At 41.0% G+C, this 20622-nt stretch overlaps 1 protein-coding gene across 2 annotated transcripts in view; it reads left to right on the top strand.

Annotated features, from left to right (window-relative positions):
* The window catches only part of pcgf3 (polycomb group ring finger 3), a 77991-nt gene extending 58243 nt beyond the window's left edge, over positions 1-19748 (top strand). For both annotated transcript variants that reach the window (XM_085175543.1, XM_085175549.1), the window contains exons 8-10: positions 4452-4589; positions 8360-8440; positions 10023-19748. In XM_085175543.1, coding sequence (XP_085031669.1) covers positions 4452-4589; positions 8360-8440; positions 10023-10070 — 267 coding nt within the window. In that variant the 3' untranslated portion in view covers positions 10071-19748. The remainder of the gene's footprint in view (positions 1-4451; positions 4590-8359; positions 8441-10022) is intronic.
* The last annotated feature ends 874 nt before the right edge of the window (positions 19749-20622 follow it).

Below are 20622 nucleotides of genomic sequence, written 5' to 3'. Positions count from 1 at the left end.
CGGGGCCTTCTCGAGTGGCAGCTTCTCTTCTACTTTGTTGCATTTCAGAAAGGCACATCCCCCCCTTGCTTTGAGATATCGGCCTCCGTTCTGGCACAATCTTAATCCTCGGACCTCACTGTCAACTGTTTTTTTTAATTCCAGATACTTTTTGCTGAAGAGAAAGTCTTTGTGAAAACTGTTGACAGCAAAGTCTGAGGATAATTCAGGCCATCGGGGACATTATGGTGTTACAGCACCGGGAAAAACAGAAAACCCAAACATAATCCTGTCCTTTGCTTTATTAGTACAGAAATGGATCTAAGGAGATATCTGCTTTGTTAGATACCACAGCACTTGAGTTGTTTTCAGTCTAATTATGTTTTATATTTTGCACAAAAGTCCACAAGGCAGGGAAGTATATATTTTTTTCCTTTGAGCAGATACTGGAAGTGAATCGGGTAAAATAATTATGGGTTACAAAGCATTGTGTCAGGAACAAAAGCACCAAGGAATAAAAATACTGTTTGTGATAATTGTTTGTACAATTGCCTTAAAAGCCTGAACATCAATTATTGCCTTTATAAAAGTGGCCCCCTTGTGGTTTACCAGGCTGTTTCACAATTACTGGGTTCTTTTATCTTTCGGCTGTTTGATTTGCACGGAGCCACACAGACACCACAGACACACCACTGCTACCCACTGAACATATTTAAAATGAAAATGGGCTTTTTCTTGATTCCATTTGTATTCCGGCGCGTTCTTAAGCCCTGAAAAGTGTCATTAATAATGCAGCGAGAGTGGAGTTACTATTGTTGCCGGACAGACGCCATGTGGAAATAATGGCTCGCTGTTTGTTGTACAGGCTGAAAAATTAATCTTGTTCGAGTTTTAGCTGTTGCTTTTCTAAAGAATTGGATTTCTATTTAAAAAAACAAAACAACCACTTCTTTGCTGCCATGTGGGAAAAACAGGCCGCCCTGATGAGGGTGAAGATCTTGCCCTTTGGATACTCGGCAGCAGTGCAGAATGCACTCGGAATAGCTAATACAGTGGGCTGCGTGAGCTGAATGCAGTGATGTCAGATGTAACTCAGAAGGGTGGGAAGGGAAAATAAGATGAGAGATGGAAAAGAGACGAAGTGTAGGAGAGAGAGGTGATATCAGGTCACCATGCAGGGGGTGAGGTGATCATAAATACGATTCTCTGGGTTTTATGTCGGAGGGAAGTCTAATGGCTGAAATAAGAGGATGATGATGGTGCACACTCTTAAAAGTAGGGAGCTTTTAGACCAGCAGGGAGTGAAAAGAAGAAAAGGGGGAAAAAGCCCTTTCACTCAAAAATACAACCTTGATTTGAGGAAGGCTGCTGCATTGATGAGAACGGCCGCTGACACAGTGATGTGACAGGAATCAGAATACAGAGTGTCATCCTGCATACATTGACCAGTCGGATAAATGCAAGCACACGCTGCTGGCAGATCACATTATCACTGGTGTGGTGTTTTTCTGAAGTCACCTTTACAGTCATTTATACTTTGTGTGAAAAAGGGCTACTCTTGCTGTCAAATACTGCAGTTTGCTACTTATTCTATATATAGAGGTGATGTTTGTGGAGGTGCTTGCTGTATCCAGGACTTCATATTTAGGCTTCCTTTGTGTATTATCATGTACTTTGATTGACAAACCAAGTTCCAAAAATGCTGAGATGATGTATAAGATGTAAATCAGTGCAGTGCCGTATTTGCAAACAATTTTACCTTTTGTTTGGATTTTCTGGACAGCACGGAGAGAGTAAAGCTCAAATATGCAGAGCTAGCTGTTGTGGTTGAGACCCTCGGGATAAAGGAGCAGCTGAAAGAAGCTTTATTGGGGTTTTTGGTCATTTTACTTAAAAAAAAAAAAAAAAAAATTATTCTCATTGAAGTAATTTGATGGCATGGCTCTGCAAAACGGGATGTTGCATCTCTGAGCAGATGGAAGTGAAAACAGCAGTTTCAGTCGGGGGGAATGAAGATGATGAGCAATTTTCTCCCAGAAATCGAGAACAACCAGCAGGCGTTGTGAGCATGCATGGAAGACTTCCAGAACGCTCCCCCGCTGTCTTCTGGACGACCTTTTAGAGTATAACCTTGGGGTGTTGCTAGGCGAGAAAGAAACAAGCTCATCTAAAAAGGGAGAAACTAAATTCCCGATAAAAGCTGCAATTAATCAGAGCAGCCTACTTTTGCAGCAAAGCATGAAGCTCGTTTCTGAGGTTAATGTTTCTAGACGAGGTATAAAGTCTCCAGATGTGGTCGCCTACAGGCTCATATCAAATTTTGATAGAGTCCGAACAGATTGTGTAAATTTAATAAACTACAGCTATTTTGGGTTTAAAGAGTCTACTTTGGAGACATTTGCGAGAGCAGCTTTGCTCTGAATTATTTATTGATGTCTCCAAATGTAATTTATCAGAGATCCAAATTCAAAACCCACACAGACAAACTTTTACTCCACACAGAAGAAGGTGCAGATAGAAATGTTGCATCAGCGCTCTGCAAGCATTCGGGACTCGGCAACATGGTGTAAAGCTTTCACTTCATGACTCCTGAAGGCTCGTGCGATATTTTCTTGATACGCCTCTCCCTTGCATCATCACGTCTGTGTGTTTAGCTGAAGCGGGAGTCCTCGGCTCTGTGAGCACATCACTAATCTATTTTAATGTAATGAAACTGCCTTGCGGCCTGCTATCAAGCTGCCGTGGAGTCCAGATCACTGCTAAGGGTTTTATTTTACATTATGAGCCTCCCTCATTGCCAGCACCACTGGAAAGCAGATATATTATGAATCTGGGTTTTGCTTATTGAAGGGCAGGCTGCTCACTGAAGCGCTGCCAGTGTTTACTTGAGAGCAGAGATGATTTCCAAGTTTAAACAGAAACCAGGGTAATGTTAGCTCTCTCCATCTCAAAAGAGAAAGATGAAAAGAGGAAGAGGAACACCCACAAATGAATAAATCCAACGCTTCTGCCTTTGTCTCTTGATATGTGCCACTGGAGCCCAGTAGCAGTAATGCATTCTGACTCCCGCTACCATCCACTGCCAAAAACCACCTACCACGTTACCTCGGGGGGGTGGGGAGACAAATGAATGGGCCAATGGCATTAAGTGTCGGTCTCGTGAAAGAAGCCAATAAACAAAACAAAACAAAAAAAACAGCAGCAGAGGTTCAGTGAGATGTTGTGAGGAAGCAGAGGAGGAAATCAACACCAGCTTCAGGTTGAGTTTTTATGAGAAGGTGGGTGAAACGAGCTACAAATCCACCTGAAGTCTTCGGTTTCTTCACACATACCGCGTGAGCTGAATCGATCCCTGCGGCCAGGCTTCTTGGTTTCATGTCTTTGCAAAAGAGATGCTGTAGAAAGGTGGAAATATGTTTGTTACAGGCTACAGTTCTGGTTACACAGCCAAAACTAAATTGTTGAATGGATTATAAAGCATTTCTGTCATTCTTTAAAAGCAGCATTGAAGATTGAAGCGGTTTTCACAATGTTGGTATAAATCAGGTTTGGCGATTGTCAGCCATCTCTGTCTTCACTGGACGGTTACCTGCTTTATACGTTTATAAGCACAATCAACGAAACCTCAGCTTTGTACCAAGCTTTTTAATGTCTACTTCAGCCGAGTTGGATAATTTTCTCACATTCAGCTCTGCTGGGTGAAAAGTTCACAGCTGCAGGACTTGTGAATTCTGCCATGAGGTTTTTGACCTTTGCGGAGGTGGGAATTTTGACCTTTACGTGCTGCCAGGTGAAACTTTCTGGGCTTCTCAAAGTAAGAAGGTGGTTCTTATGGAGACTGCAGATGTCTAAGTTGTTCTGAACTTTCCTTTAAACCACAGGTGTCGAACTCCAGGCCTCGAGGGCCGGTGTCCTGCTAGTTTTAGATGTGTCCTTAATCCAACACAGCTGATTTAAATGGCTAAATTGCCTCATCGACATGTCTTGAAGTTCTCCAGAGGCTGGTAATAAACTAATCATTTGATTCAGATGTGTTGACCCAGGGTGAGATCTAAAACCTGCAGGACACCGGCCCTCGAGGCCTGGAGTTTGACACCCCTGCTCTAAACCAAAGTGTTTATATATTTATTTATATTTAACTTTACACACATGACTACAGTTTGACTGTGAAACAGCAGCATTTGAAACAGCTTGAGGCAGTTTGTTTTGTAGATTATAGGCTCTGTCAATCATGTAACACTAGATTCACGCTGACATTCAGATCAGGGCTCTGCAGTGGACACACTCCACATTGTCACTGATGCTAGCTCTAGCACTGCCCTACTACTTGCTCTTTAAAAGGAACCTTGCGATCCCTCCCTTGCAGCACTTTAACATGAAACAGTTCTTAATGGCCTTATAAAATGATAAGATCATGTACCCACACTTCAGTGGACGCAGGATTTAAATCCTCATCTTCTGTCTCCTAACAGGTCAGCATCTGCTTGGAGTGCAACAGCAGCAAGCTTCGCGGTCTGAAGCGCAAGTGGATCCGCTGTTCAGCACAAGCCACGGTCCTCCACCTCAAGAAGTTCATTGCCAAAAAGCTTAACCTGACATCATTTAATGAGGTACAGATAATATCACACTCCACCAGCCCGGGAAACGCAATGATGACAGGGAAATGAGTCTGTCACGAACTAAATGTAGTTTTAGTGTAAAATTAAAGCTGTAAAGGAAGCTGTTCAAGAGGAAACACTCCCCCCTCAGCGCTTGTTATCTCCATGTTGATAACCTTGAGAGTCTGCATCACTCTGATCCTTTTATTGCTCAAAGCTAGACTTAACCTGTACATTTGACGCTTTCTACTAGCCTTAATTACAAAGGAACAGAAATGGCTTCATATGTTTGTTCTTGGAGGTTGAATTAATCCTCATTTTATCTGATGCTGAGCCTCAGTGAGACCCTTAAGGCCATTCTCGGTCTGAAAGGAGCTGTTTTTGCTACTCCCCCTCCCCTTAAACCAACTATATTGTCATTAGTTGCCCCTTGTAAACAGAAAGTTTGAACAGCAAGTGGGTGGGGCTTCTGTGCCCAGTCATATTAGGAATATCTTTGACATTGTTCAGAATCAGTAGTGGGTTAAAGCTAAAAAGCTGCTAGAAGCTGAGAATCACAAGCAGCCTGACCAGCAGCTAGAAGCGTGACCTGCACCCTGACACCATCATTTCAAACATTATAAATCCAAACCTGAAAAACTCCACAAAACCCCACGACCATGACACTTACAGGCTTTCTTTCCAGGAAGTTTTACAATAATTCCTATAGTAGTTTGTGATTAAACATCAAGATTGCGGATTACTGCTTTTAGTCATTTTAATTCCTGTTCTTACAAAAACATTGTGTTTATTTTTCCAGAAATGGATTTGTAGCAAATTGGAACAAATCTCTTAATTCTTGGCGCTTGTTTTACGTTTTCGGAGCACCAGCTGGCCCGTGTGGGCCCCGCATATCAGAAAGTTTTAGTTAATTGCAAGAAATTGCATAAAAGGTCACTTTATTGTAATTCTTCTGTACTCACTCATACAATGCCTTTTGTGTTTGTTATATTTAGCAGGAAACAAGCCCATATGAGATCTAATTTTTCTATTAATTATCGTTACCACCCTGTTATAAGCAGCGGGAGATGGGAGGGTGGAGGGGAGTAGGCGATAATTTGACAGATGGATTTTTCGATTGGATCATCAGTCGCCTCCTTGTCGTCTATTTTTCTGTTTTCTCCGTGTCTTTTTTTTTTTTTTTTTAAACTGGCTGTCACAGAGATGAGTGGGAAGGCTCCATCATATCGTCGGCCTCCATAACACAGCTTTGGCGAGGCGGATGCTCTCCCAGCCAGCCATTGTTGTCCTATCTACTGACTATCAAAAGATGTTGTTTGAAACGATTTCTGCTTTCAATGCAGAGCCGAGCGCAGAGCATTGTCAGGGAGCAGTACACCAGTTACTCATTGATCATGTTTGTAAACCCATCGTTGTGGCCACGTCATCTGAATGTCTCTGCAGGAAGTGTTTCCGTCGGATGAAACGAGGATAAAAGGAATTCCCAAAATGGAGGAAAATCAGGGATCGATTCCTGGAATCAAATAGATTTTGTTAGGTCTTCTTTGATGACCATATAAAGACAATAAAGATGTTGTTCTTATTATTAAGTAGAGCTGGGCGATATAAGATTTTTTTCCATATCACGATATGTTTTTTTTTCTTCATTTCAGGCGATAACGATATATATCACGATATAAGCCAAATAACTATATTTGTAAGATTTAAATGTGCCGTTGCTCACAAGTCAAATGTGAAATAATCAGCAGCTTGTTTTGATTTAAATATTTATTTCCCATAATAAGTTCAACAGGGTAGATGTACTTAAGAAACATGAGACTTTTTCAGATAAATAAAGGCAAATATTGCAAACTACACAAAAGGCAGCTGCTAAAACGTTTAAGTTTCAAAACAGAACAAACAAAACAGACTACTAAATTGTCAATTCCACTTAGAAACAAAATATTAATTCTAAAAATAAATCTTAGTTTGTTTTACAGAAGAACAGACAAAATTGACTAACTTTTGTCAATATCAAATAAACTGAGAACTAAAGGAAATTCTCAATCTCTCCTTTTTGTATAGCTTAGCTTTTCAAACAGTTTGAACAGTTACTTTAGTCGCCCAGCTCTATTATTAAGCATTATAAATGTGCTACAAGAATAAGCACATTTTTGGCATTATACTATATAATGCCAATGACTATATCTTGGAAAAAGCTAATCTTCAAATCTTAAAGTTTCACATATACGAGATGCATTTTTAAAAAAATCCATTAATTCTTTTTTTTTTTTTTTTTTTACACACTCTAAAATCAGTCCCTGTTTTTAGCTGTGTTTAATCCATTTTTTTAAACTTTGTGTGATTTCAGTTCAATAGCTGTGGAAACTAGTTCACAACAGCAGTCGCCTCAGAATGCTTTGAACTGTAAATGTAATAACAGAAAATGAACCAAGCACTTGGCAGCTGTGGAGACGAAGAACTCCCTTTAAACAGGAAGAGACGTCCAGCCAGGCTTGGGCCCGGGCAGCAATCAATCACTGATCCATGCTGTAACTATAAGCTTTGTGAAAAGCCAAACTTAATTTTAAAAGTCCCAAATCCAACGTGGGAAACTGGTTCCACAGGAACACGGGAGCCTGAAAGATGAAGGCTCTGCCTCCCGCTCTACTTTATGGAGCTCCGGGAAACACAAGCCCGGGGCTCTGAGAGGGATGAGTGCTCTATTGGGGGTCTTTAAATTATGATGGGACCTGATTATTCAAGAATTTTAAATTAAATTGTGTTTTTAACAGGAAGGCAATGAAGAGAATCTAATATGGACGGGATGACTCTCTTACTCATTCCTGTTAAAACTCTCTGTGACATTTCAGGCTTGTCAGGAAGCTTTTAGAGCAACCTCATAAGGAATCACAACAATTCAGCCCTTTAAGTAGCAAATGAACGGACAAGTTTCCCAGCATCACTACAAATGATTCATTTAGTTTAAAATCTCATAGAACAAAATTCAGAAGATCACAGTTTTGCTTTGATTGGTTTTGGTGTGCCAGATTCTGGTTTCCTTCTTAGATTGCTTTTTAATTTTTTTCATTCAGCATCTCATTTTTCTGATTTTCATTGTGAGCATCTCTGTTTAGATAATGATGATTTAATAAGTTTCTTCAGGGTTTACGGGTAAAAAGAATCCCAGCTGTGCAATTCAATTTTAGATTTATGTTTTTGTTTTGTTTTGTCAGACAGAAAACCTGATTGGAGAATGAAATTCTTCCCCTTAATCGCATCCTCCAATCAGACCTGGACAGTTTCAACTCCTCCCAGCCTTAAAATGTGCTCTCTGTGAGAGCCAGCAGGTGGCGCTGTGGCAGTGTCCCTCCCCAGCCTTCACTTTCTCTCCCTCCCTGCGTGCCTCTCAGTATTGATTGGCAGATGCAGATGCGAGGAGCTGCTCAGAAGAATATCAATGCCGGCTTCACGGGGGAGCGGTAGATTTGGCGAGCCGGCATCGTGTTCAGTATCGAACTTTTGGATTCTCTGTGCGGGTGCCAGGGGCCACTCAATGTCAAAATGAGCCCCCCACTCACCCATCCACCCACCCAGCTACATCTCCAGGAAACACTGATGTTAGAATAGAAAGAAAGAAAGAGGAGAAAATAGTAGAGTTTCACATTGTCCTCGCACTAAACAGCAGAGACCTCCAGCATACGCCGCTCATATTAACGTCGTGTTGTTAACTACTCTAACTACTCTTGCACAAATCGGGTCAGATATCGTTCAGTAATTTGTTTCTGTGCTTCTTTTCTCAGCTGGACATTTTATGCAACGAGGAAATCTTGGGGAAGGACCACACTTTGAAATTTGTTGTTGTTACAAGATGGAGATTTAAGGTAAAAGACAAACGAGTTCTGAGTTTGAGACTGGTATTACCAGTAATATCCAGTTGAATTGATTTCACTGAAATGTTTTTGCTATGTGGACACTTATCAACTGAAAACCAATCAGCTGACTACAGACTGTTCATGCATTGATATAATCAGTTAATATTGGCGACTTTTCCCCAGAAGTAAACTCCAATAGTCTGATGCATTTCCAGGTTATACTTTTACTGAACAGCCATCAGGCAAGCATGCTTTCACCACATGCCATAGCTCCATTTGGTTAACAAGCACAAGCAACATGAGTAACAGTTAGCATCTCATTAGATAAAGCTAGTTATCAAAGCTGCTTGTTAGCTGCTGTTATTCCTTCTGCATATCATATTTAATTCAATTCAGTTTTACTTATATAGCACCAAACTACAACAGCAGTCACCTCAAGGCACTTTATACTGTAAGGTAGACCCTACAATAATAGCATTTACACAGATGGTGCTTCAATTTGTAAGAAAAACTGAATTTGAACACAGAGTTTGGCCAACATATCTACAGTGTTTGCTGCAGCAGTGAAGCAGTCCTTTGGTTTCTCTGGCTGATGTAATCTTCTCATCTAGAGTCTATACCATATACCTGCCTTTATGAGTACCCAGTGAAATTTCAGTTGTGCAGCGTAGGCCTCAAAAACCTTCCTAGAAGGACGTCTTCCCAATTGCTTTTCAAGCTTGTTTGGAAGTTATACAGTATGTAAGTTTATTAGATCACCTATTATAAAAACAAAAACACACAGACTGTAAAAATCTGTCAAAAACTGGTTTAAAATTAAAAATAATTAAGTAATAAGTTGTTTGTGAAGGTTCTCAGTCATCCAGGTCATCGTAGTCAAAGGAGCTTGCAAAGAAAAGCGTCTGGACTTCTTTAAGTTACTTGAAGACGTTTCACCTCTCATCCGAGAAGCTTCTTCAGTTCTAAGGTCAAATGGTGGAGAGTCCCAGATTTAAACCTAGTGGGAGTTTCCCCCCACAGAGGGACAAAAGGACCCCCTGATGATCCTCTAATCGCCTGAGCCAAGGTGTGAAACTGGGTGTGGGTCCCAATCATTTGACCTTAGAACTGAAGAAGCTTTTCGGATGAGAGGTGAAATGTCTTCAAGCAACTTAAAGAAGTCCAGACGCTTTTCTTTGCAAGCTCCTTTGACTAAGTAATAAGTTCACATTTTTGTACTCAAATCTGCAAACTAGACTTCTTTTAATTAATCGAGTGTAACATCCGGCTTCTTGAAAATGAGGACAAATTATGTTCTTAAAGCGACTTCCCCAAATTCAAGGACTTGTGTTCCAGTTAACAGTGGCGTAAACACACACGTGTTGATACATCACGTCTCCACCTGTAACAGTACAACTAGGTCTCTGCTGTAGGTGGAAACCCATTTAGTCTGCCATAAATCTGTTATTTCTCGTAGAAGAACCTAAACTATAGCACTTAAACATTAGCATCATATTTTCTAAGCCAATCCATGCTTCAGTGCAGTTAATAAGCTAATTGTGAATGATTTATGGCCTTTTGCTCGAGCTTGTGTTTTGCTTGTTCCTTGCAGAAATCCCCCCTCCTGCTCCATTACAGACCCAAGATGGATCTGCTGTAGCTACAACGGACACAGTGGTTGTTTTTTATTTTTCTTTCTGGCCCAGTGGCCGCGGACTGTGCCGAAACCTTTTTAATTTATGCAAAGACGATCAACCAACACCAAGCAAACGCCCGACGGTAAAAGTCAACACAAGCCAGCAAACGTCCATCTAACGGGGAGGGAAAGTGGGACAAACCGACACAAACTGGCCGCCTCTCCAGCACAGACACTGCAACACTGGCGTGTGTTTTTAGAAACTAAAACAACCATTTTTTTCCCTGGTCTGCTACATCCTACATATGTGAACGAAAAAAAAAAAGAAAAAAAAATATGGAGAAAAAGCATATATTTATACTTTTGTACAGAAGAGACACACGGAACCAAGACACTACTGGTGCTCTGTTTACACGCAAACAAGATGTCGGGAATCGTGTGACCGTCTTTTCCAGCTCCATGCAGACTTCATCCTCCTGAGATGATGACTGAGCGGAGAACAGGATTATTTTTTTTTAATATAAAAAGGTGTTTTGTTCTTTTCACACCACACTCGACACGTCTTGGGAGCACAGAAAGTATATGGAGAAATTTATATAACAGGCATCAAATTTAAGCTGTTTATCAAGTCTCTGATTTCCCTTTTTTTTTTTTTTTTTTTTTTTTGGGTTTAAATTTCATTTTGTTGGCTTTGTCTAATTTGCTATTGGGTTCTCAATTGTCAATTGTGAATAGGCTAATTTTTTGTGTAGTTATTTATGTTCTATATACCAATATTGTACATAAAATGTCATTACAGAGAGAGAAAGAGATTGAAGAGAGACTTTAGACTGTTAAAAGAGAGTGGATCCCAGAAGTGCTATCTATATGTTGGGCAATAAATGTCCAGACGTGATAAATTAGGATTTTTAAAGACAGACTCACTATCAGTATCAAATTATATAAATGCATTTTTATGTTGTCTGAGAAAGACACAAAACAGCTATATCAAATCCTCTGCCATTTATGTGTATGTGGGGTCTAAATGTGTTCCTTTGCCCCGATAGACGAACTTTTAGGGGGCCGATGAGGAGAAAGCTTCACCCCAACCTCATCCTTCCCATCTCACCTCACATTTATTGTTAATTTTAGTTATATTAACACATTTTAACATTACACAAAACACTCATGTCCGTAGATGCCTGGAAGACGTTTCATTTTTTAAACATTGTTTTCGGTACCCACCGTGCAGTCTTTTAATATCCGTCCCTGTGTTTCTGTAGTCTTTCAGTGGCAGCAGCACCAGGCAGGTGTGTGCCCATACCACCCACATGTTTACAGCTTTTGGTTTGAGCTGCTAGCTGTAGATGTTTTTTGGCACCCTCCATCCTTCCAGACATTTCCTTCAGCTCCATTTTTACTGCAGAGCTACCGAATCTGCAAGGTAGAAATGTAGAGATACAGATAAACTCCCTCATCTTAACAGCCTCAGTGACGGTCTTATCCTAGTTTCTTTTTTATGGTGAACATGGAAGGGAAGTGACATTTATTATAAACTTCAAGCTCGCCTCTTCAGATGGATTCAAACGTCACAGATGTGCCAGTTCTGCAAACATGAGTGCAGGTTAGCGATATCGCTGTTTTCCATTTCTGGGTTATACTTTGGTTAGTTCTCACTGCCAGCTGGAGAGCAAAGGTGCAAAGTCTTTAAACGCATCAATACGACAGCATTTCTGAAAGATAAGTGAATATTTTTAGGCTCGCAATCACACACAAAACTAAAGAAAATCAGTATAAAACTTGGATTTTCCTTTTTTTTTCTTTCTTCCTTTTTTGCAGAGTAGCCAGTGTTCAATATTGTTGACTTCACAAGACGATTTTATGAGTCTTTTTGAAAGAAATATCGTGCAAATTCAGGTTTCTCAGCGAGGAGGCTGAGGTTTTTTTGAACATTTTGATAATGAAATGACTGCTGTTTGGTCATTTGGTGCTTATAGATGTGTGTTTCTGACCTTGAGGAGGATTGTTCCTCATGCGGGAGCATGCCGTTCTTAACTTTGTGACGCAGAAAACTGATGTTCTGTCAAAAGCAAAATGTCTTAACCCTAAAAATCCTGAACCGAACTGTCTTTGACCACAACTGGATCCCTGCGCAGCGTGTCAGACCTCAAGTAGTCTTACCTCACTGACTTCTCTTATCAGTAATTAAAAACGGCAGTTCAGCTTTTGCGTTGTATCGCCCCACAACAAGCCGTCTGTCTGTACGCTCACGTGCAGGGTTCCTATGCATCTTCAGATCTCAAAAGTCTGGCGGGGTGATTTGAAATTGGCCGACAAAGCAATGTGTAGGGACTCGTTAGGACCTATGACGTGTGTATTAAATGCATTATAGCCTACAGGTCTGTACAAAACCAGCTCTACCAAAACTCCTTCTGCATGCTTCATTCATGTGCTAACCTTTATGTTTCAAGGACCTTAATTCAGCTACCTTTTGTAGGGTGCTCATTGTTTATGGTTTTTATGTAAGTCAGTATTTTATTTTTATTATTATTATTTTAAAAAGGTAAAATTTGAATTGGCCTGTCCAGAAATACCTCCAGGTATTTCTTCTCCTCCTCTTTGTTCTTCTTAATTTTTTTTACTTGGTCGGACTCTTGCTACAATAAATTTTCATGCATAGAAAGTGATTAAAAACCAAAAACAATGAGCCTGGCCATGTTCTCAGCTCGTGGAAGAGTGTTGTGTTTGTACTAATCCCTGCAAACGTAATGTAATATCTGTGTGATATTATGTCTTTATAAGTGCAGACTTGGTGTTTTAAAGGCTTATACTGGTTATTTCGTGGTACTCGGACGAGTGTCGAGTACGCTTCCCGGAGCTATCACTGACACTGAGATCTGTGTTTTAAGTCCTCTGGTTTGCAGTCCTAGATCGTAATCGTGTTTTCTGCCGTTCGGCTGTCACAACTCGTTTGGAGTTCTCGTCGTGTTTGGTTGTCACTGATTAAATCTCTTTACTGTAATTCAGCGATTGAGCTGTAAAACACTTGACAAGGTGCTACTGTACTCACGACTACAAACGGAAAAGGTATAACGCAGGACACTGCTCCGGAAACGCCCTTGTGTTTCACATCCGCCTTCAAACGTTCACTTTTTCACTGCTTTGATCGTTAGTGCTCTCATCCTGGCCATCGTTCGGCACGATCGAGTCTTTCCAAATGTTTCACTCTGAATCATCTCTAAAGCCTTGAACAGTTTACCTTGATGAAACCTTCTGGATCTGTTGCATTTGTGTGTCGATGAAAACTAAAACTAAAATTTAATGAGCCCAAATAGAACAACTCCAAGGCGTTTTCTGTCACACAAAGAGCAAAGACAATGGTGCGCAGCTTTTAAGTCAAAATTAGAATTGTTTACCCTCTCGTGCTTGTTTTGTTCTGTGACCTGGTGGAAAGGGCGAGGTCTTCGCCGCAGTGACGCTGTCAGGCTGCGTCTCTGCTGCTGGTGCTCTCTATGGTGCTAACAACTACTCGCTTCAAACTTCAGAGACAGAAAGGAACTGTGACGCGAAGCTCTCGCTCTCCTGCCGCCGTACGTGCTCCAGTCCTTGGGCGTCTGATAAAGAAGGCGCTCGATGCCCTCCCTACTTTCAGATTGGGTTTCCCTACTTGTCTAGGCTCGCTTTGGAAAGGAAACAGAGGGAATTTTAAATAAGTCATAGACTGTGACGGGGCTGATGCTGTGACAAATAAAAGTGGTGAGAAATTGGGTGCACCTGCTGCAATTTCGTGCCTCAAAGAGAAACTCGCACTTATTACAGGCTTCACTGGTGAGATGTTTGCGCCTCCGAGTTCGATTGAGTCTCACTCCAATTTCTAACAGATAATTGGCTCTGAAAGACTAGAACATCCATGAATTTAAAGTCGTGTACAGCTGGTTGTGTTTTCGTCTACATGTTTCTCTCAGGAGGTTCGACCTTCTCGCCACCCGTGTGTAGATGACGCTGGCCGCATCTTGCGCCAGAACAGATCGGTGTTCGCCTTTTTATTAGGACTAACATTGAGACATCAGTGCTGCTATGCTGACAGGCAGGATAAGAGGCTTCCAGGAGGCCTGCAGATGGTGTTGCTATCTGCTCTGAAATGTCTCTGGCTCATCTCTGCTTTGACCCTGATCTCCTGTCAGCCTGTTTGTTAGCTCCTGCTGGGATCTCGGTGAAGCCCGGCCAAAGTTTAGCCGCTTCACGTGGACCGTCCAGTCTGAGCAGAGCGAGTTTGCTCCACCGCCATGACGGGAAGACGAGTAAACAGTTTATTCAGGCCGCTTTGAACAGTTTTCTGAGCTCGGAAACTTTCCTCCTCAGCGGCAGCCACATTCATTTCAGCTTTCATTTCAGGCTTGTTGGCAGCAGAATTGTTTCTGGCAACTTCAAATGGCTCTCCTGTGTTTACTCTGCTGTAATAAGCGTCCACTCTGGGAGTCTGGTAGCTTTCTTTGTTACCCAGCTCTCTTTCTCCCTCATTTGAGTTCTCTGCAAGGCGCAGCAATCTCACAGGCTGGCTTTGTGTGCAGCAGAGACTGAGACCTCACTCGTATGAACCACATGAGCCACGTGAACTGAAACGGTCCAAAAAATATAGATTTCGTTTGGCTGGGGTGTCTCTTCAGAGCATTTTGGAGCCAGCAGCCCTCGAGCACACAGCGTCACGCTGCCACAGGTGGTTCAGCTTGAAGAGCAAATGTCTGCTTAAATTATGGATCGTTTTGCAGCTTCGGGTGATTGTTCGCTGCCGATCAGGGCAACAAAGTCTCATTTGCAAAGGCGCAGCAGTTGCGAACGACTCCAAACTATCGGCTTTAGCAATTCAGAACGAGTCAGCTGTCATCTACTAAATCTCACAATGACATTCCCCTGATGTTATCGCCTGATCTGTCCAGTTTTGTATAAATATTTATTTATGCTGAAAAAGTGACCTCTGCAGTAGTTTTTAAGTGTTTGACATTTATGCTCTTGCTCATAATTTTGCAGTTTTTTCCCCTTTTCTTTGTGAAACTGAACAGACTCGTACAGGAAAAATGGCTTAAATTATGACTCATTCCCCCTCTTTCGTATTAAATAAAGTGTCGTCTTCGCAGTGTGTGACAAAACACATGGGTCATATTCATTAGGTCAAGTTTATTAAAAAAAAAAGGTGTGAATGTGGCAATGTGGTTATTGTACTGGCAAGGAAAAGGTGCAATATACAGTTCCCAGATGGTTCCAGCCTTTTTTTTTTTTTAAATTTTGAAATGATTTTTCTTTTTCCAGTCAGGTCCTCAGGTCACTAAATGCCTTCTGGTCCTGAGGGTGACCAGGGAATCTCAGAACATACACTAATGCACCCAAAATTCAAACGACTGGATTTTACTTTAGTCTCTTCTTGTCACAAATACCACAGACTTTTTTTTCTTTTTGGGTTTTGGTTTGCTTTCAGATTAACACAGACTTATTCTGGTGTCCTTTTCCTTGCCTCCTTTTGTATTATTGTTATTTATTGCACATGTAATGAGTTGATCTCCACTGTCATTTAATTCAAGGAGTTTTGGGGCTGGAATTTCTTTCATACAAAACTACAGAAGCTTTTGTCAAAACCTAAGTGTGTATTTCATCAATAAATGCCTTTAAAAGTGCTTCTGTTACCATGTTGATTGGATTTCTTTGGATTTGGAAGGCTGCCATCGATTTTGTTTATTTAACGTAGACAAAAAATGTAAAATGCACATTAGAATACACAGGCCATTAGATCAATCTGTACTCACCTGCCACTTTGTAAGGTGCTCCTCTTCAGCTGCCTGCAAACACATCTAATCAGCCAGTCACTTGGCAAGAGCGCTATGCATTTAGGCTTGTAGATATTTTAAGTGGTTTTGTAAACCTTAGGGATGCTTCTGCAGGAAAATCGCAGCAGACCAGCCTGTCTGCTATATCCAGAGGATGGCCTGAAAAAGAAAATATCAGACCTTGTTGATGTTAGAGGTCAGAGGAGGATGTTTCGAGCTGAAGGGAAGGATTAGTTCAAAGATATAGTTAAATGTAACCACCTGTGAACATGCAGCAGCAGAAGACGCCGCATATTTGTACTATTGTTATGTTACCAGGAAGTCCATTGAGATGACTTTTACAAGCAAGACCTGATCAAAACAGCAGCGACTTAAAACATCTCAAATGTTACAAATATAACAAAATATAACAATATTAAAGTGACTTTTCAAAGTGAACATCCAGATATTTCCTTCACTGAATTCCTAATTTATGCTTTCGAACTCACCAGTAAATGGAGGCAGTTTAATGTTCGGGCTTTCTGTAAATTCTTCAAGATTACACAGCAGAAGATTCAAAAAATGCCGCCGGGTTTGACCAGTCTCGATTTTTACTGCAATATTCAGGAAGTAGAGTCAAAATGTGAACAACCATCCTGCTTTGTATCAACAGTTCTGGCTGTTCGTCGTGATGTCATGGTGTGGGGATATTTTCTTAGCACACTTTGGGCCCCTTAAGGCCATCGAGTTTACTGCACTCAAATGGATGGATGTGGTGGAACGGGTAACTGTGTAACACTACATTATATGGCCAAAAGTATTTACTCACTCATCTAAATCACTGAAATCAGGTCACTTCCAGAATTGGTTATTCTCTAGAACGCAGTGAATTCCAGCGTGGTACCGTGATAGGATGCCACAATGTTAAATGAAGGTGAACGTTGCTCAGTGTTCGTGGCTGAATGTTATTTAGTCCTTCTGCCAACTAGAGATTAAAAAAAATATAGAGAGACCTCTCTCAGGGAGAGTAGAAGACCATCCCCAACTTCTTATTCAAAATAAGAGCAAGAACTTTTGTCTTTGTACTTTAGTTCAGGATTTTCACATCCATGCTTGGAGCCAGTGTTGGTCAAGTTACTTGAAAAAAGTAATCAGTAACTAATTACTGATTACTTACCCAAAAAAGTAATCCCGTTACTTTACTGATTACTTATTTTCAAAAGTAATTAATTACTTAGTTACTTTTTAAAAACACAATTTACAACCTGAATAGGTGATAAAGCGATAGATCTTTCAACCCAATTCTACTTTTTCTACATAATCCATCATACAAAATGTAATCAAATGATAAAGTATCTTTAAAACTTGTTTTATTAGTTTTAATCTTTTAACTTTATGCATCAAGCAAAAATTTAATTATATGCAACATTTTCTGACTGGAAGAAATTTGTTTAATATTTAAACCTATTTTCTGCACATTCCAGCACATAAATTTATTTAATTTTTTTGTGTTTACACTCAGTCTTTCAAATAGATGCAAGTAAAACACAGCAGAAAATAAATAAAATCAAAGACTAGCGGTCCTTTTGCTCTATTTTCACCTGTAAAGCAGGAGTAGGGTAGGCGGAGGTTTACCCTGGTGCAGGTGTGCAGCGGTCAGTGGAAGAAGTTTCTCTGTGAATTTCCCATTACGTCGTTGCGCACTCGGTGCTTGCTTGGAAGTTTAGGGATTTTTTTTCACTGTAAAAAGAGGTTTTTTTCCCACGCACAACGGACGCAAATGTTTTTGTCACTTTTTATGGAATCAAATTCAAAGTAAGGTCAGTACTTCCACGCTTTAAACGCTGCACGCTCATACTCTCTCCCGCACTCGATATATTATCCATTGTTGATCTGCACACAGCTGTTGTCATGAACGTAGCACTCGCTTACGTCACTGTCATGAGACATTCTCGCAAAAAAATCACAGTTTTAGTAACGCAGCGTTCCTACGGGAAAGTAACGGTAATCTAATTACCGTTTTTGCAATAGTAATCCCTTACTTTACTCGTTACTTGAAAAAAGTAAACGGATTACTGCCCATCTCTGCTTGGAGCATCCGTTTTTATATGATTCTTCAGGTTTCCTTCAAAAGCTGCCTCAGAGTTTTTTGTTTCACAGTATTACTTTGAGGAGATATTTCACAGCAGCTAGAGAGCAACTGGTTTAACCAGGGGACGCTATAGTGAAGTAGACACAACTTTAACCTCTTTCCTGACAGCCGTGGGGAGAAAAAAGCAGCCTGTGAGCACTCTTTAGGTAAGATTTCCTGTTTTGTTACACCATATCGCTTTGTGTTGTGCCAGTACCACAACAAATAAATAAGTTCTGTTTCATCCAGTGGTGGAAAAATCAAATATTACCAAAAAACACCCGCAAAACTATCAATGAAAAGGCCAGTCGTCGCCAACAGCTGCCTTACAGCAAGGTGGCAGATGTTAAATGTCAGACACTCAGGAAGAGCCTCAGGTTTCTGTCTGCTCACGCCGCAGCTGCAGATTCATTCAGCCGGTGGCCACGATGGCTGCAGATGCATCACGTTTGACTTGGAGGTGGCTGTGTTTGCATTGGCCATCTGCAAAATACAACAAATAGGAAAGAATCTCGCATGAATACACAACTTTTTATCTGCCCTTGTTGAAATAACACGACAGAAACTATCAAAAGATAAAACTGTGAGACTATTCTGTGTCTAATTAGCTACTGAACCAAATGGTAAATATGTTTATTTGTGAAGTAGCAAAAAAACAAATAATCAAATAATTAGTTTTACACCCACTCCAAGTGTCACAATCTAAAGCTGAAATCTTGTTTTTGTCAGCTGTTTCTTCTCTAACCAACTTTGAGCATTATTATTTTCACTTATTATCATCATCCTATATTTATCCTTGTAAAATGCAACAAATACAACTCATGTACAGACAAACCTGAATTATAAAGCCTCTCTCTCTCTCTCTCTCTCTCTCTCTCTCTCTCTCTCTCTCTCTCTCTCTCTCTCTCTCTCTCTCTCTCTCTCTCTCTCTCTCTCTCTCTCTCTCTCTCTCTCTCTCTCTCACACACACACACACACACACACACACACACACACACACACACACACACACACACACTCACTCACTCACTCACTCACTCACTCACTCACTCACTCACTTGAGAAAAAACCTTTGCAGTGCATCTTGGGTAAACTTAAGGGTCACATCACCTGTACCACACAGTGATGTGACCCTTAAACCTACATTTTGATACCAGGCTCATCTTCACAACGATTTGATGCACAAGATGCCCTTTGGGGCTGCGGTTCAACACACATAACAGTCCTGTCAGCATAAAGAGCTTGAGAAAGTGTCCAAATTCATGGGCTGCATCCTCCTGAGGCCGCATTTGTAGACCGATTACGTCACAGCGACGCGCCGAAGGCTGTCCAAATTCGTAGACTCCCCCGAATGCAGCAGACAAATGCGTCCTCCTTTTCCCCGAATTTGAAGGATGGGTCGGGTGTGTCCTTCGTGGCTTACCATATCCCAGAATTCATAGCGCGGCCCAGCCAAACTCCAGTTTCCAACAATGGCGGCCGCTACTAAGTTTTAAAATTACTCATACTAATCTTTCTGGGTAACAAAATAATGTTTAACATATTTTCAGGCGAGGAAGTAGCTGTGTAAACATCAAATATCTGCTCGGTTTATCAAGATATCGCATATTTGCAAAAGTGCTCTGACGTTTTCGGAGACGTCTGCTTCCCACCAGCTCGATAACAAGCCGGGGGCTCGAGGGTCACTGATGCGGCCGAGAACGGCACAACTCCCGGCACATCATTTTCAGATCACCGCGGACTTTCGCTACTCAGGTTAAACGTAATATATAAGTCACTTAGACAACCTAAAAATGTTATTGTTGGGCTTTTTTCAGTGTTTTGTTTGTTCGTGAATAAATTGGTTTGGCTGAGATTAAAGTTATTAGATTAGATCAGATAAAATAAAACTTTATTAATCCCCTGGGTGGGTTCCTCCTTGGTTTTTACACAGCTGACTAAACGTCAAACAGAAAACTGATTAAACAGAAGTATGAGATGATCAAGAATTTACACCAGTGTCCTGTTATATTTTAGATAGCAAGGAGCAAGCCCAAATGCAAGCCCTATGAGCAAGCACTTTGGCGACAGTGGGAAGGAAAAACTCCCTTTTAACAGGAAGAAACCTCCGGCAGAACCAGGCTCAGGGAGGGGCGGCCATCTGCTGCGACCGGTTGGGGTGAGAGAAGGAAGACAGGATAAAGACATGCTGTGGAAGAGAGACAGAGATTAATAACAGATACGATTCAATACAGAGAGGTCTGTTAATACATAGTGAGCAAGAAAGGTGACTGGAAAGGAAAAACTCAATGCATCATGGGAATCCCCCGGCAGCCTACATCTATTGCAGCATAACTAAGGGAGGATTCAGGGTCACCTGGTCCAGCCCTAACTATATGCTTTAGCAAAAAGGAAAGTTTTAAGCCTAATCTTAAAAGTAGAGATAGTGTCTGTCTCCCGAATCCAAACTGGAAGCTGGTTCCACAGAAGAGGGGCCTGAAAACTGAAGGCTCTCCCTCCCATTCTACTTTTAAATACTCTAGGAACAACAAGTAGGCCTGCAGAGCGGGAGCGAAGTGCTCTAATAGGGTGATATGGTACTACAAGGTCATTAAGATAAGATGGGGCCTGATTATTTAAGACCTTGTATGTGAGGAGCAGGACTTTGAATTCAGATTTTGAAGGAGCA

The sequence above is a fragment of the Neolamprologus multifasciatus genome, chromosome 2, assembly GCF_963576455.1.
Source record: "Neolamprologus multifasciatus chromosome 2, fNeoMul1.2, whole genome shotgun sequence".
In the NCBI taxonomy this organism is placed as follows: Eukaryota; Metazoa; Chordata; class Actinopteri; order Cichliformes; family Cichlidae; genus Neolamprologus; species Neolamprologus multifasciatus.
Note: the sequence above shows the minus strand (reverse complement) of the source record. Positions and strands in the feature narration are given on the sequence as shown.